This window comes from Bos mutus, chromosome 2 (genome assembly GCF_027580195.1).
Source record: "Bos mutus isolate GX-2022 chromosome 2, NWIPB_WYAK_1.1, whole genome shotgun sequence".
NCBI classification, from domain to species: domain Eukaryota; kingdom Metazoa; phylum Chordata; class Mammalia; order Artiodactyla; family Bovidae; genus Bos; species Bos mutus.
This window is the reverse complement of record NC_091618.1, coordinates 3,306,583-3,324,394: the sequence shown is the minus strand read 5'-3', so window position 1 is coordinate 3,324,394 and position 17,812 is coordinate 3,306,583. Positions and strand designations below refer to the sequence as shown.

At 45.1% G+C, this 17,812-nt stretch overlaps 1 protein-coding gene across 1 annotated transcript in view; it reads right to left on the bottom strand.

Moving 5' to 3' along the window:
- Positions 1–332: 332 nt before the first annotated feature.
- OTUD3 (OTU deubiquitinase 3) overlaps positions 333–17,812 on the bottom strand; it is a 33,717-nt gene continuing 16,237 nt past the window's right edge. Inside the window, exons 4-8 of the mRNA XM_070382218.1 lie at positions 13,795–13,917; positions 8,702–8,833; positions 7,926–8,022; positions 6,193–6,377; positions 333–5,312 (exon numbers count right to left, since the gene is read on the bottom strand). Of these exons, the coding sequence (XP_070238319.1) occupies positions 5,139–5,312; positions 6,193–6,377; positions 7,926–8,022; positions 8,702–8,833; positions 13,795–13,917 (711 nt within the window). The 3' untranslated portion in view covers positions 333–5,138. The remainder of the gene's footprint in view (positions 5,313–6,192; positions 6,378–7,925; positions 8,023–8,701; positions 8,834–13,794; positions 13,918–17,812) is intronic.

Here is a 17,812-nt window from a genome sequence, read left to right as displayed (position 1 = left end):
ATCCCTCCTGGAATGGAGTCAAACCAAGCCCCAGAGTTCTAGAGAAACCCTCGGGGCAGCCAAAAGACAGCTGCTCTGTATTTAGACAACTGCTAACTATGAGAGACCTTCTTAGACACCAGGTGGAAAGAGGAGGAGGGCCCCCCGTGTGCGCGGCCACACTCACCTGGACGGAAGCTGCAATCAGATGCTTGAGCTCAGTGAGATCCCAAACGACTGTCCACGGGCAGAACAGGCCCAGTTTCCTGCAAAGTCTCTGAGAAGGACCGGCAGGCTCTCCATCTCGTGCCGTCAAACGGCGGTCAGACAGTGACAAAGACAACTCGAAACTCTGTCTTTAAACTAGAATTTATTGGTGTACAAAACTCCATTTCGTAGATAAAGTGGCACATCTTTGCAGCTTCTATTGCACCAAGTATTGAAGATTAAAAACACAAAAAAGGAAAATATTTGGTTTTGGAAACACTGCAAATAGCCAAGTACAGTACTTTGGTAAATAAAAACAAAACGCTTCAGAGTAACACAACACAAGGAAAGAAGGAAGAAATGAACTACAGACATCAGACAATGGTCACATTTCTCCCTGTCAAGCTCCACGGATAAGGCGAGACTTGCCAAGTCTCTGGGTCACGACCCCACGGAGGTCTTGGGTATCTCCGGACTGCAGCGAGAGCAAGTATAGTGCAATTAGGAGAAAAAGAGAAGGTGGCTGAGCCACAGGGGCTCTGGTGTTCTCCACAGACCCACCTGCCCTCCCTCGTCAAGGGGACTAACGCCCACCAGCGCTTCCCCGTTAGCACGGGGAACAGAGGTCTGCCGTCAGGCTCCCGGCTCCTCCCTTCTCACGGTGCTCACTGCTGGTGGATGCTGGAAGGGTTGCTCCGGGGAGGCTGAGGGCCGTTCCCCTCAGAAGATGAACCAGGAGAGGAGCCCCAGCCGCACTCCAGCTGTGGCCGAGGGATCGGCATGCAGGCCGAGGCCTGGGGCCACACTCAAACCCCCATCACGGACAGCTGGCAACGGTGCCCCGGTGGATGCTGAGATGGGAGCGGGAGGTTGGGCCGCCGAGCTTTCGCCTAGCGGTCGTGACTGCCCGGCGCTGCGGCACAGCGAGCACCAGCGGTTCTGGACCGAGGGACGCCCTGCTCACAGCAAGGTCACCACACACACGTTCGCGCTTTCACGGAAATTCTTCTTCACTGGCATCAGCTCCTTCTCAAGTAACTCTGCAAGGATGCTAGACAATTTAATCGAGTTACAAAGTAGTCTGAACTACAGGAGCAGGACTCTAGAAGGTAATCCCTCCGAGGAAATGGGTAAGAGCCTGAGGTTTTCACGGGGCATGTTACCCTGGACACATGGGGACAGGCAGTGGACAAGGCCCAAATCCTGCCCAGGGCCGGGTTCTGGGGGCACCTTCTGAGCTCAGTTCTGTGCACGCACTTCGTGACTGCTGCTCAGTGTCTCTGCTGCAAACCAACTGTCGGTCCCCTCTCTCGTAGGTGACGGCAGAAGATCGGCCATCATTTAAAATCGAGATCTTCAACTTAACGACATCAGTGGAAACATACAGTTTGCTTTAGAGTCAGAAAGACACACCTTGCGGAAAGTGCCGTTATCAAATCGCCTCAGAACAGCCGTCGGAGGCCCCAGAGTCTGAGCAACACTTGTTCTGAAAGCTGAGATGATGAAACAGTGAATGATGAAAACGCCAAAACAAACAAACAAAAATAAACAAAAAAACTGCATCAGACTCTGAGTCTAAAGGTTTGCCACAGATAGACAGAGCCTTGAGGTAAAAAGGTGAAGAGCTACGCGTCTACCCCAAGTGGAGCCAGAGGGCCACGGCACCGAAAGCAAGAAGCTCCCCTGTCACGCCGCCCACACCGACCCTTCTGGCCAGGCTGAGTGTGAGTCAGCCCTGACGAGGAACCCGAGTTTCCTTCAGCCGACTGCACACTCTGGGTTGAACGTCTCACAGAGGTAACCTGACGGCGTTCCCTGTGGACCTGGTAACGCCCAGGCAGTCTAGAGAGCTTCTCAGAGTGAGAGAGACTGCACACCGAGGACAGGACTCCCACGAGGCAGGCACGGCCCCGCGCCAAGTCCTGATCCCACCTATGGAACACGGCGCGGCGCCCCCGTCGCCGGCAGAGCTCCCTGGGCGGGGAGGCGGCGCGTCAGGAACCACCCCCTCCAAGCCCGGCCCCAGCTGCCCCACAGCAGAGCTCCCACTTCACCAGCCCTCGGAATCACACGGGGTGTGGAAGTGTATTCAGAGCTTACAGGGGGAACCACAGACAAGCTCGACTCTTTGAGACTCCTTTCTGCCACAATTCTTCAGCCAGACTTCACTCCTAAAAGCATACGCTATTATTGAAAAATCCAATATACATACACAACTTCTCTCTAACATCTCCTGGTGGCAACTATATTAATTTAGAAGTTGTGGTTCTACGCTGTTTTAATGCATCTACCTCTCTAGTACAAAGCTGTTGCCACTAAAATTTTCTTATTTTGACCTTTAAAAAAAATCTTTTTTTAAAAAAATTTCAAGAAACTTTTATGTACAGCTTATAAGACAAGTAAGCAGCTATGGACCACCACCCCATCCCCTTTCTCCTGACCAAAGCTACGGAGATAACCCCCCAGAACAAACATCTAACAGCCTCAGAGGTTAAGAAAACGTCACTCCTCACTATGCTGTGCCCCTGAGTAACTGCACGGGCAACCGGCACTGAGCAGTCAGCCCAGGACCAGCGAACACGCCAGGCCCCCACCTGGCTGCCAATAAGGGGGTTCTCCCGAGCCTACCAAGGCCACCAGCCACCACATGGATTGCACCTACCTCATACTCTGGTGGGACAGAGGCAGTGAGGTTTACAGTTAAACCCTTAGCTAGAAGATATCACCACAGTTGGATACATGTACCCCATCCCTAATAATTAACATACTGAACACAGACCAATTATAACTGGAAAACTGTGAAATAGTAATAAAAGAAAATTACTGAAGCCACTAGATTAGTTTTTAAAACCAGTTACTTTACCCAAGAAAAGGCGAAGCGCATCCTCAGAATTAGGTAATTCATAAATAAATGCACCCAATATTCTATAGTAACTCTTTAGCAACTTCTAAAACCCAACAGAGCCCAAGGCTATGATCTTTAGCCATGAAAATAAAGCAATCCTACTTCTGACGATGGGTCTCCCTCAGCTATTTCAGACTCCTAACTGCTTAATCGTGTGAGAGGAGCTGGTCTCCTGAATCCTCACAGTACAAACATTCAAGAAGCAGCGCCCACTCAGATGCTCGGCCACAGTGGAAAGCCAGGAGAACAGAGCCTGAAGCAGTGGTGCGCGCTCCCTTGGAGACAGCGAGGCAACAGAGACGGCTCACCTCCTCGCACTGAGCGCCAGAAGCTCTTACTCACACTCTGCAGTGTGCAAAGAAAAAACGCTCTGCCGTTTCTAAACCTGCTAGGCTCATGTACTGTACCAGCGTGTCCTGGGGGCAACCTCCAAGAGACTACTGAGGCTCCAACCATGAAAAGTTACCAAAGTCCAACACACAGAAAATTAAAACACATAATCAAAACCAAAGAAAGCAAATCACCTGCTGATAGAGACAACCCGCTGAATCCAAGGGCAGCCCACACAATGCTATGTCTATACGTGTCAAAACCTTCTTGTCGTTTTCCGTTTGCCTTGGAACTCTTGTAATTTTGAAATCTGAGATGGAGGAGAAAACCAGTAGTTCACCTTTCAGTTCAGCATATATTATTTCTTCCAATACCAGGTCCTCAAAAGGCAAAACGGTCCAAGACTGGCCACTTGAAGGGTCAGTTTTAAAGCTCACATCCATCTAACTCAGTTTGAGGAACGATGCCTCCCACTGCCCAAACCCGACTATTTCAGCACTGTGCAGCCACGGCAGGGCCTCAGCCACAGTGCTTTCTCAGCCCAGCTGGTCTAACCTAAGTCCCTGACGACTTCCACAGGGTGCTGGAGAGTTTTCCCAAGAGCAAAATCCCAATCAGGGCTTAACTAGAAAGAAGAAAGTGCAGCACTTTATGGGATTTCATTTTCACAATACTAACAAATTAAGCAACAGCTCAAGTTACTTTCCCTCTGAAGGAATCTCTCTAAATCTAGAATAGCAAGAAAGAAAAGACAGTCACTCACTTAAAATGTGAACATGAAAAACCTTAGCAAGTCTTCCAGACACTCTCTCCATACAAAACAAAAAGAACTCTTCAGACTCCTCCTGTGCAAAACCTCAGACTCTCGTGATCTTTCCCTTCACAACTACGGATTCTGGACTGCATGCTTTCAGAATCCCAGACCTGTATCATAAGCAGTCATGCAACACCTTCTTACCACCAAGAAGCAAGTATCAAACACTCAGCAACACGACCAACTTTTCCGCAAGGCCCAGGCCTAGTTAACAGTCAGGCCCATTTATCATATGGCTTGAGTACAAACGAACCGGCAGTGCCTGCAATCCCATCTGAACATCACCACCAGGAAGAGAAACGCGGTTGTTTAACCACCACCCTGACTACAGGCCACAACCTCCCTATCACATTACTTTGGAAAAACATTTCCTGAATTATTCTCTGATTAACTTGGAGTAGAAGAAAGTTAATTCTAAACATGTACCTGAGTTGGAGATCATTTATAAACTATCCTGCATATTAATGTCTGTTTGAAAATGAAACAGAAACAAAGGAAACTTGTCCTCTGAATTTCTAGCAATTAATCTAAACTACTTCATCCACAATTACAGCAAAACTCACCCCAAGTGTTAAGGAAAGATCCCAGGGTCACCAAACTCTAAATTTTCAGGACAAATAAAACCACACTTAAAAGTTTTTTGTTTTTTTTTTTTTACCTAACTATCCACCCCTAAAATTCGGTATTTTAAACACAGAACATGAATGGCTTCACTGCACTTTCATTAAATAAAACACATCACTGGACAAAACTCTGAACAAAAAAGAGGCAGCTTGAAGGAAACTAACTCAGTGAGTGATTCTGTGGGTTGAGTTTTGTTCTGTAAAAGGACAGCCTCACTGGAAAGCCTGGCACACAGCCCTCCACTTTCCACTCGCTTCCCCAACTCCCAGGAGGCCAGAGTCAGATGCTGAGAGCCGCGAAGGTCTTCACCAAGGTGACCTGGGTGCTCGCGTCAGCCTCGCTTCTGTTGCTGCCCCTGTGGCTCCTGCTCTCCAGGGCTTTGTGGCGGTGCCTCTCCTCCTGTCGTTTCTTCTTCTCTAGTCGCTGCTGCTCTCGCCTCTGTTTGTTTGTGACCTGAGAGAGGAGACTGCCGTGTGAGTCAGTCCAAGTGTACATCCCCGCACCAGGCCAGCAAATATAGGCAATTCCATTCTCCTCATAAAGTAAGTCAAAGTGACCTAAAGAAACATTAACCCTAGGCCAGCTGGAGACAATGCTCAAAAATGCCACAGGATGCCTTTTTGTGTATACTGCCCCAGGGGTCCTAACAGAATCCTTACAAGCTTCCTGCATCTCAGCCCCTGCCTGTGACTTTTTACATTACGTTACATTCTAAGCTCAGAACTTCCTGGTAAAAATCTTAACAAGAGGTCCCAAATTCAGTAAAAGTCATGGCGTCATATATTGCTTGTGAGTGTTGGACTGGGAAGGGAGAAGCACAACTTTTCTTGGAAGCATCTGACAACTTACCAGAAGATCTTAAAAAGATTCACATTTCCATGCCCTTTAACCTGTTAATTCTTCTTCTGGGACTCTAGCCAAGCGAATAATGCAATATACAAAGATTTATACACAAGGTGTTCGCTAAAGGTGACAGCATTTACAACAAATGGGATGCAATCACATGATCAGCCAAGAAAGCCACCCACACGCTGTGACATTAGGCAGGAGGAGGAGCCGATCTGTGTGTACAGAGCAGGAACTCAGAGTATACTTCCTTCCATGCGTCACTGCAAAGTCCAACCGGGACAAGTGGGGTCTTCATTCCGCTTCATCATATACCCCCAGGCACTCCCCGTACTTCCTACAGTAACCACTTTATAAATCAAAATAAAATCACACACGAACGCGAGCTCCAAGTTCCCGCCACGGCTGCCAAATTACAGAGCCCCGACTGAGTGACTTCACTCACTCACTCACTCACCATTTACCCCGGCAACCCCAGCATGCCTACCTTTGGGAGCTGGTTTTTATTTGCTGTGTTTTCTTCAGCAGGGCTGGCCCGCGCCTTACTGCTTTCGGTCCTGCCTTCATTTACACCCTGATTTCCGAAGATTCTGGTGCCACTGCCACCCTCTTCCCATAAAGGACCGCACTGTGTCAGCACTCCACCACTGGGCTCAAGCTTCTCCTCTGCATCTTTCAGAGAAAGACGGTTTGTTAAACTGAAAATCTAAGATAGTTACACACCATGACAAGTGTTAAAAGACTCAAAGTACCTGGCTCCCTATATCACTGTCATTCGGAGAGCAAGTTTCCTTGAGGCAAAATTCCAGTATCAAGTCAATACAGTGGGGAACACAAGGAAAAAATTATTGGTAAAATTTGGAAGAGAAATTTTAAAATAACCCATTGACCAATCCTCTCATCAGCTTCCTACCAGCTGAGTGCTTTATCAGTTTAAACCACTTTTTAACATGAATTTTTAGGGAGAAATCTTTCATTTGTATCCCTAAAACAGAAAGGAAATAAGCTCTAAAACTGTGCTCTCCAATACAGTGGCTACTAGCCACATGTGGCTGTTTAAATTAAAAATAAAGTTAAATGAAATTTTAAGTTTAGTTCCTCAGCCTCACTTAGCCCCCTGTCAAGTACACACCACACGGGGTAGCACAGACTCTGTTTGGTGCTGCTTTAAAATCACACGATCAGCTTTCTAAGAAGGTACAACAAACATATAAGGAGGATAATAAAATACCCAATCAGAAAAGTATTAATATAATGCCAGGAACAGTATCTGGCATAAAATGTCTGGCAATGAATACTGAAATCATTCAAAAAATAAATAACTTGCAAAAACAGATATTAACATTTTTTCCTTCCTCTGAATCATACAATTAAACTCAGTTTAAGCAAAGAAAAATTCTGAATCAACACCAGTTGACTGATGCTAATAATGTAAATATTTCCATTAGAAAAGTAATTTTTTCTCCATTCCACTTCAGTTATCATTCTGGTATTATAACGGAATCTTCTTTCTAAAAGGATAAGTCTTCCCTGACACTGTCCACTCGTCCAAAACTGGCTAGGTGGCCTTCACATGCACGCCCTAGCACCCTGTACGCCAACTTCATTACATATGATTACGCCAATTTACTTAGCTGCCTCCACCTTGCCCCTCCACCCCCAGACTACACGCTTCCTGATGCAGAGCTAGCACCCAGGAAAAATCGCCTGCACACACAAGGTGCTCAATAAACAACTGCTAAATGAATAAATGACAATACAGTTAACTACCTGCCACGTGATTAAAAGTGAAAAATTGATCCCATCTATCAATGCACCGCATGGAATCTAGAAAAACGGCACTGATGAGCCTAGTTACAGGGCAGAAACAGAGACACAGACACAGAGAACTGACCTGTGGAAAGGAGCTGAGAGAGTGACACTGACACACGCACACCACCCCGTGTAGACAGGGCCAGCGGGAAGCTCCACGCAGCACAGTGAGCTCAGCCTGGTGGCCTATGATGACCTATGACTTGCGGGGGGACTGCGGAGGGGAGGCCCCACAGGGAAGGATTTATGCGTACTTAAGAGTTTATTCATGCTGTTGTGCAGCAGAAACCAGCACAACATTATAAGGCAATTGTTCTCCAATTATTAATAAAAATATTAAAATTAAATATTTGAAAAATCACCAACATAATCATCTTGAAAGCTTAGGAATATCAATCACAGACTTACTATTTCTTCTCCCCGGGTTCATCTGCAGCATGGCAATGATCGCAGATTCAATATTATAATTTTCAGCTTCTAGGTTCTGAACTATCAAACTAAAATCCTATGAAAGAAACAAAGAACACATGGGAACCTGGGTGTACTTTCCTGTCCATCTCTACGTCAACAATTTGATGCGCAAAATGATGCAACTGAGGCAAGGTTTCAAGACTTTCTATCTAGAAAATGTCTTCATATTCTCAGTAAGGTGAACACCTGAAATAACTGTTTAATAAAGTGAATTCATATAAAAGTACACTAGTCAGAAAATAATAAATCCACATACTCTCTTAGGATTTTGAACAATACTGGGTAAACTGGAGAAAACAAGACAGAAACGAATAAACAGCTCTCAGTTAGTCACACTACATAACTAAATCAAACTACAAACATCATGGGCCTGCTTTGGCTCACCGGGTGTTGGTATGCTAGAGTGAGGCCGTAACAGTGTGGCAGTTTCTCAAAAAGTTAAACCTGTACCGACGGGTTTTCAACAATGCCTGTCTATAAACCTGGGATCCCCAACCTCCAGGCCACGGACCAGTCCCTCCTATCAGATCGGCGGTGGCGTTAGATTAGAAATAAAGTGCACAGTAAATGTAATGAACTTGAATCATCTCAAAACCACCATCCCCCAGGTCCCCTTGATCTGTGGAAAAACTGTCTTCCACGAAACCACTTCCTGGTGCCAAAAAGGTCAGGGACCGCTGCTAAATCACAGTTACCACACGACAAATACTAACAGAACACCCAGTTGCGTTGCAGACTTTCTGGACAGCATCTTCTACTTCATCTCGCAGGTCATCCTCAGAGTCGACTCCCTTTGCCCTGCTCTTCTCTCTTTTATTTGATTCATCTTGATGAAGCATCTGAAACTAAAGGACGCAGAAAGAGTGATAATCATGGAACTCTAGCAACTTATGTTCAGAATTTTGAATACAGGAAAATACTCCATCATCTCAAAACATTCAAATATATGAAAAAACATTCAGAAGCAATCTTAAAGGAACGGAAAGCACTAGGCTACATCTCATGCACACACTGAGACTCCAGGCCACACCTTGCAGTGCTCAGAGGGAAGGCCCGGGGCTTCCCTGTTGGTCCTGTGGCTAAGACCCCACACCCTAAATGCAGCGGGCCCAGGTCTGAGCCGGCAGGGAACTAGCTCCCACACGCCACACAGAGTTCACAGCCACAACTGAAGCTCCTGCAAGGCGCGGTGAAGATCAAACGCCCCAGGTGCCACAGCGAAGACCTGGCACAAATAAAGCTTTTTTTTTTTTTAAAAGAAGGCCTAAGATATGGGATAAACTGTTCAGTAAAAATGGCATTACTACTACTAAGTCACTTCAGTCGGGTCCGACTCTGTGCGATCCAATGGACGGCAGCCCACCAGGCTCCCCCACCCCTGGGATTCTCCAGGCAAGAACACTGGAGTGGGTTGCCATTTCCTTCTCCAATGCATGAAAGTGAAGTAGCTCAGTCGTGTCCAACTCTTTGCGACCCCATGGACTGCAGCCTACCAGGCTCCTCCGTCCATGGGATTTTCCAGGCAAGAGTACTGGAGTGGGGTGCCATTGCCTTCTCTAAAAATGGCATTAGAGACCAACATTTTGGCAATGACTGCTGACTCGGGCAGCACATACTTGTCTCAGCTGGATTCTAGAGCTGTGAGCCTAGTAACAGAATGAGTCTTCTACGCGAGCACCCAATGAGCTCTTTCAGCAGGACAGCTCACCTTGCAGAGACACACACCCGACTCTCACCTGCTTCCCTAGGCTCTATTGGCTCAGCAAGCTGTGTGCTGGAGCTCCTGTCCAGAGCAGATCATCACAGGTGAGCGTGAGTCCGCCAACTTCCTGTACTACCACCACACTCATGGGAACCTGTAGTCCCAATTTTAAAGCCACCAAGGGCCACTCACTTGGTGTCCACAGGACTTTATGACCTAAGCCCATTTCAGAAAAGCTAAAGTCATCCGTCCGTGGCTTCCGATCACTTTCTCCCCTGCTTGCTACTAATGCAGCGAGTGGAACATAAGCAAGGACACCTTCGCTTTCTGCCAATAAAAGGGCAAGTGGGAGCCAGCGACGGGCAGTATATTCCATAGAATGTATAATAAAAAGCAAAACCTATTCTAAAACTTTACCCTAACAGTCTGGCTATGTGTATCAGGATTCTTTGAAATTTATCCAAGGAAATAATATCACAGACAGAAAGGATTTATGTAAAAGTGCTCATCCCACTGCCACGAAGGGTGGTGAATAACTGCAAACAACTACAGGTTTCTGAGCGTGGGTGTAGTTAAATTACCCACAGAATGGAGCTTCATTCCCACTCAAGTAAGGAACACAACAAGGAGCTTCACCACCACCGTGGTTATTTAACAACGTCTTGGAGAACAGCAATGCAATTAGCCCCCCAGTAAAGAAAAATTAGAAGTATAAAACTGAAAAGGAAGAAAAGGTATCACTATTTGCAGATAATTCTACACCTTTAAGACAGAGAGAAAACAAAACAAAAAAAACTACTTCAAACAAAAAGAATTCTGGAAAGTCATATAAGAATCTAGTGTCCAGAATATATAAAGAGCTTTTTAGAACTCAACAACCAAATCACAAAAAGTGCAATTAAAACACGTGCAAAGGACTTGAATAGACATCTCTTCAAAGATAAACAAATGGCAAACGAGCACATGAAAAGATGCTGAACATCGTTAACCATACGGAATGAAAATCAAAACCACAAGATGCCACTTCACATCTTGTAGGCTGGCCGCAATTCTAACAAGAAAGAAGGAAACATAACAAGTGCTGTGAGGATGGAGAAAAGTGAAGCCCTGCGCACTCCGCTGGTGGGAACGTGAAACAGAGCAGCTATGCACTGCGGAGGACAGCACGGTAGTTTCCCAGAAAGCTAAAGGCAGAGTCAGCACAGGGCCCAGCGCGTCACTCCCACACCCAGCTGACAGACCTGGACCGCACAGGTGCGCTCACACAGACGCCCAGGGGCAAAGGCCTTAGTGCTGCGCAATTCAGCACTGGCCAAACCTAAGTGCAGAACTGCAGACACAGAAGCTCAGATCTGCAAGTGAACTACGTTACACTCAGATTTTCAGCTGTGCATCACTGGTACCCCTGACCCCTTGTTCAAAGGTCACTGTACTCCCAAAACGTTGAGAACAGGTACGCAAACAAACACTACACCCAAATAACCACAGCAGCGCTATTCACAGCAGCCAAAGAACAGAAACCACTCAAATGCCCATCAACAGATGAAAGGGTAAACAAAGTGTGGTGTATCAATAAAACGGGAGTACTGCTCAACCCTGAAAGGAACTAAGTAATGGGATGTGCAGTGACGTGGGTGAACCTAGAAACATCACGCTGAGGAAAGCCAGACCTGAAAAGCCACACAGAGTGTGATTCCATTTATAAAAAATGTCCAGAAAAAGTAAAACCAGAGACAGAAAGTAGACTGGTGGGGGCTGGGGCTGAAAAGCAATGGGCAGTAACTGCTTAATGGGCACCAGGCTTTCTTGTGGGGTGTTGAAAATTATTTGGAACTGGATAGAGGAAGTGTTTATTCAGCTTTGTGGGTGTATTCAGTGCCACTGAACTGTACACATGAAAATGGTGAATTTTACGTTATGTGAACTTTACCTCAATTAAAAAGAAAGAAAACTCTGTAGGCTAGCTGAGTATATCTATAACTAATATTTTGTTATCAAATTTCATATCTACAAATGTAAAGGGAAAAAAGACCCTTTCCTTACAAAAGGGACGGAAAACACAAAACATCCAAGAGTAAGATCAGCAAAAAATGGGATAGATCTATATGAAAAAACGCTCCTGCAGATAACCGAAAACAGTCGATTAAACAAATAAAAAGATCACCAGGTTCCCGGCTAGGAAGATCCAACATCATACAGATGTCAGTGTCTGCTTGTTTGTTAATTTAATGAGATTACAATAAAAGGAAATACTACCAGGACTTTTTAGCTAGACAAACTTATTCTAACAGTCATATATATAAAACAAAAAAGCAAAAATATACAGGCAACCATAAAAAAAGAAAATAATGATGGGTGAAAAATTCTACTAGATTTTAAAATATACTTTCTTAATTAAAACAATGAACACATGAGCATCTGAACAGAAAAAAACAGTGGAATAGACTCAATGTCTAGAAATAGACCACCTACATATGGGAACTTAGTACATGGAAGCAGCAGCAAGCCAAATCAATGGAGAAAAAGACGTGTAATTATAAAAATAAACAGTTTGGGCTCAAGGAAGTAACAACAAGGAAAAATACAGTTGAATCCATACACTCACATCTGTACAATGTAAGTACCAAATAGAGACGTGACCTAATTTTCTTTTAAAAAATGAACATACAGAAGTACTAAAATAAAGTATGTGAAAATTCTTTTTAAACTCAGAATGGGAAAGAGCTTCCTAATTATGACCCAAAAACCCAGAAGACATTTACCTGATGTCTTGAAAATGAGATAAATTTAACCACATAAAAATCTAAAATTCCTTCATAGCAAAGACAATATGAGAAATAATAAAAAGATAACAGACTGAAAAAAATTTTGCAACTCATATCTCAAATAGAGGCTAATTTCCCTAGTACATAAAGGATTTCCCAAAAATCATTAAGAAGACTGAACAGAAAAAAAATAAAGAACATGCATACAGTTCACACACAGGAAAGTACAAACTGGTTTTAAACACAAGAAAAGATGTATAAGCTCATTAATAAGAAAAATAGAAATTAAAATTCTGTTAGGATTTTTCCCTGAGTGACACAGATTTAAAAACTGGTAACACACTGTGTCGGCAAAGGTACAGAAGAGACACGCTGCAAGTGGGAGGGCAGGCTGGTGAGACTGCGGCAGGGAACAGCCTGGCAAAGCCACCAAGCCATAGACGCACACATCCTCCACGCGGAAAGAGCCTTCTAGGGATTTACTCCACAGATACACCCGCGCGTGTGTGAAAAGACATGCATGTAAGGCACTGTGTGTTGTTTGTAAAAACCAAGTTTGAAAGCCATCTAAAGTCCGTCGAAGGGCCTACTGAAGCACATCATAATGCATCCACACACTAAGTAACCACGGAGCCGTTTAAAAAGATGTAGGAAGTTCCTTATGTCCTGCTATGAATTAAACTCTGAGATATGTTCCATTTGAAACGTGCAGCGCAGAACGCTACGCAGAGGATGCCACGACTGTGGATGAGGAGCGCGCACTCTAGCAAAGCTACACCACATGCACACACGCACGTGATGCCTGATATGCACACACCTGTAGGCGGTTTTACGGTGTGCTAACAACAGTGGCCGCACCCACTGTCACCAGAGAGGCAAACGGGGACAGAGTGACCCGCACCATATGTCTTTAAATTACAAAGAAAGTGTCTGATCACGTGAGGAAAGACATACGAAATAATGGGAAAAGCTATACAAATACGAAAACAGTTACAAAAATGCTGATTCGTGTTGTTTTATTCTCTTCTTTACTTTTTCTATAGTTTCCAAATTTTAGATACGAAGCATGAATCAATTTTAAAACATGGAAGTAATTTTAAATGTTTATATAAATTATATTCATGCAACCACAGCCATCACTGTGAGGGAAAGCAGCAGAATGACAATTTTATCCACTGCCCTCACCCAAATGAACAAAGTTTAAAAAAAAAAAAAAACAAGCCCACAGATTCTTAAAGGCAGCTTTCTATGGAAACGTGCCTGGCTTCTGGCTCCAGGGCACGGAGCCCCCGACCGGATCCCCACAGGGCTGAGAGCAGAGGACGCCGGCCCCGCTCACCTCCGTCTGCAGGCGTGCGGGCGCCTCTGAGTTGTCGTTGAGCCTGCGCACGCTGTCATAGTGCTCGCCGTGCCGGTACGCGATGTGCAGCTCCCGCCCGTTGCTCCTGTCTGTGCCGCGGATCTGCAGGCAGAGGGAGAGGAGATGCCAGCGAGGGTCTGCGGTGTCCACGTCGGAAGAGAAAGGCCACCTGGCCCCCAGGACGCCCCGTCCACAGGCTCTCTACAACACCGACTGGGAGCACCACTGTGATGCGTCCTAAGCAAGTTCTGAATCATCTTTCTCCCACTCATGTGTGTATGATTCCATGTACTTAATATGCAACTAAGTAGAAATAAAGCCATTTGAAAAGGCATGTTCAAAAACAAATTTACCACAAAGTTAAGTAAGTGGGCAAATTTACCACAAAGTTAAGTAAGTCTAAGTTTCAGGAGCATCAGGACCCCTCAGCCCCTCAAATGCTCAGGATGCAGATTTGTGAGCCTTGCATCTCAGAAAACTGGGGGCCCTCTTTGATGAAAAAAATATATAAAATTGCTATCACCCTTCCCAAGACCTTGAAAGGGGGCCATAAAATTGAAAGACCTCATACTTAGGCTTCACAGAAAATCTACCCTGTCTTTAAAATAAAAACAGCATTCTTCATCAAACACATACTGAGAAACACACAAATGTCCCATCTATGTCCATTTCAAAACAAAACCACGTACAGCTGAGCAGCACTCCTGCACTGCACACCCCAGAGGTGCTGCTCTCACAGTGTTCTGTGTGACTGCGCCCCTGGAGCACAACCTGGCCAGAACAGCGCTCCCAGGAGTCATGCGAAACACACGCCCTGAGATGCAGCCTAGGCATTTCCCCCAAACCACCATCTCCACAGAGGCTCCAGAGTAATCCTCAACCTGTCCTTTAGAAGGCTGAGACTGTCTGTTAAATCCCCCAAATATCAGCACCTCCTTATCTTTGCACGAAGTCATAGGCAGCTAAGACATTATTATTAAATAGTATCCCATCACTTCATGGGAAATAGATGGGGAAACAGTGGAAACAGTGTCAGACTTTATTTTTCTGGGCTCCAAAATCACTACAGATGGTGACTGCAGCATGAAATTAAAAGATGCTTACTCCTTGGAAGGAAAGTTATGACCAACCTAGATAGTATATTCAAAAGCAGAGACATTACTTTGCCAACAAAGATTCGTCTAGTCAAGGCTATGGTTTTTCCTGTGGTCATGTATGGATGTGAGAGTTGGACTGTGAAGAAGGCTGAGTGCCAAAGAATTGATGCTTTTGAACTGTGGTTTGGAGAAGACTCTTGAGAGTCCCTTGGACTGCAAGATCCAACCAGTCCATTCTGAAGGAGATTAGCCCTGGGATTTCTTTGGAAGGAATGATGCTGAAGCTGAAACTCCAGTATTTTGGCCACCTCATGCGAAGAGTTGACTTATTGGAAAAGACTCTGATGATGGGAGGGATTGGGGGCAGGAGGAGAATGGGACGACAGAGGATGAGATGGCTGGATGGCATCACTGACTCGATGGACGTGAGTCTGGGTGAACTCCGGGAGTTGGTGACGGACAGAGAGGCCTGGCATGCTGCGATTCACGGGGTCGCAAAGAGTCGGACATGACTGAGCGACTGATCTGATCTGATCTGTGGTCTAAAAACATAGCAAAACCATGAAACAAACAGGAACCACACAGGTCTAGCATTCAGAATCACAGCAGTTTTCTCCAGGTAGAGTATCTAGGTCTCAAAGGGCATAGAGTCTGGTTTTGACACATAGAAAATACAGAGAGCACCGCTCATCTCCCAGGAAGACTACTGGGAAGGAAATTAGCCAATCAGAATCTGTGAGTGATGTCATCCCTACAGCACTTACATATTTAAATAATAACAACACACTATGTATGTATTATCCAGAGGAAAAAATAACTTGAGCACCAGTCACCAAAGTGTTAACTGTGCTGCTCAAGGTGAGGGAGCTCACAGAGGACGTTCACTTTCTATACATGTCTATACTTATATGTGTCTATACTGTTTACAGAAGCATATATTCTATCTGCAGCCAAAAAAAAAAAAAATAGTAGGCTGAGTATAAACCTCCTCATTATTAATATAAAAGCTAATTCAGTTTTAACTCTCAAATTTTATAAGATGCTTCACTGGGGTAGGGGGTGATGGGGGAAACCTAGTGGATAATTACAGTATACAGAAAATGTATTTATTTTGAAAACACACACTTTGACTGTTAAGCAATTCATAAAAGGGAACACTACAGAAATACATGGATTTAAGAGGGAAAAAAAAAAGTCTAACTGAAAAATATCTTCCACAACTACCTAGAAAATTAAGAAACTTTAAAAAAGCTATTGATGGAGCAATAGGCAAGCTGTAGTTACTAAGTTGGCACAGAGTATACTCCTTCAAGAATAGGATTGTTATGCTGTATATTCAAATGCTTTTGATGACTTCTGCTAAGCAGTACAGAACTGGGACAATGAAGGAGGTAACCAGTCTTCCTGACTCAAAGACATCCTGAGGAAGAGCGCGCCTCAGTAACACAACGGCTCTCCTGGGAGGACGCGCGACGACACTGCCCCAGAGCAAACAGCACACGCGGATACCGTTTCCTCCGGCTCGCCGTGTCCCTGTAAAGTAAGAGTCCTCACCCGTCTAGTCAGTAGCTACTTGATCCTGTTGTAGTGCGATTGTTAGGAGGACATTATGCCAGACACAAAAAGTGATATATTTCCATTTATATGACACTCTGAAAAGGCAAAACCGTGCTGTGCTGTGCTTAGTTGCTCAGTCGTGTCCAGCTCTGCAACACCATGGACTATAGCCCGCCAGGTTCCCTCTCCTGAGTATTCTCCAGACGAGAATACTGGAGTGGGCTGCCATGCCCTCCTCCAGCAGATCTTCCCAACCCAGGGATCAAGCCCAGGACTCCCACATTGCAGGTGGATTCTTTACTGTCCAAGCCACTGGGGAAGCCCAAGAATACTGGAGTGGGTTGCCTATCCCTTCTCCAGGGGATCTTCCAGACCCAGGAATCAAACCAGGGTCTCCTGAATTACAGGCAGATTCTTTACCAGCTGAGCTACCAGGGAAAACCAAAGGCAAAACTACAAGAGGCAAATGAGATTAGTGGTTCCAAGAATCTGGGGAAGAGGAGAAGGGGCTAGTGACTACAAAGAAGCATGAGGTACTTTTTGGGGCAGTGGGAATATTCTATACGCAGGTAGCAGACATCCTGGAATACGGGGTCAAGTGGGCCTTAGGAAGCATCACTGCGAACAAAGCTAGTGGAGGGGATGGAATTTCAGTTGAGCTATTTCAAATCCTGAAAGATGATGCTGTGAGAGTGCTGCACTCAATAAGCCAGCCAATTTGGAAAACTCAGCAGTGGCCACAGGACTGGGAAAGGTCAGTTTTCATTCCAATCCCAAAGGCAATGCCAAAGAATGCTCAAACTACCACACAATTGCACTCATCTCACACGCTAGTAAAGTAATGCTCAAAATTCTCCAAGCATGGCTGCAGCAATATATGAACTGTGAACTTCCAGATGTTCAAGCTGGTTCTAGAAAAGGCAGAGGAACCAGAGATCAAATTGCCAACATCCGCTGGATCATCCAAAAAGCAAGAGAGTTGCAGAAAAACATCTATCTCCGCTTTATTAACTGTGCCAAAGCCTTTGACTGTGTGGATCACAACAAACTGTGGAAAATTCTGAAAGAGATGGGAATACCAGATCACCTGACCTGTCTCTTGAGAAACCTGGATGCAGGTCAGGAAGCAAGAGTTAGAACTGGACATGGAACAACAGACTGGTTCCAAATAGGAAAAGGAATACGTCAAGGCTGTATATTGTCACCCTGCTTATTTAACTTATATGCAGAGTACATCATGAGAAACGCTGGACTGGAAGAAACACAAGCTGGAATCAAGATTGCCAGGAGAAATATAAATCACCTCAGATATGCAGATGACACCACCCTTATGGCAGAAAGTG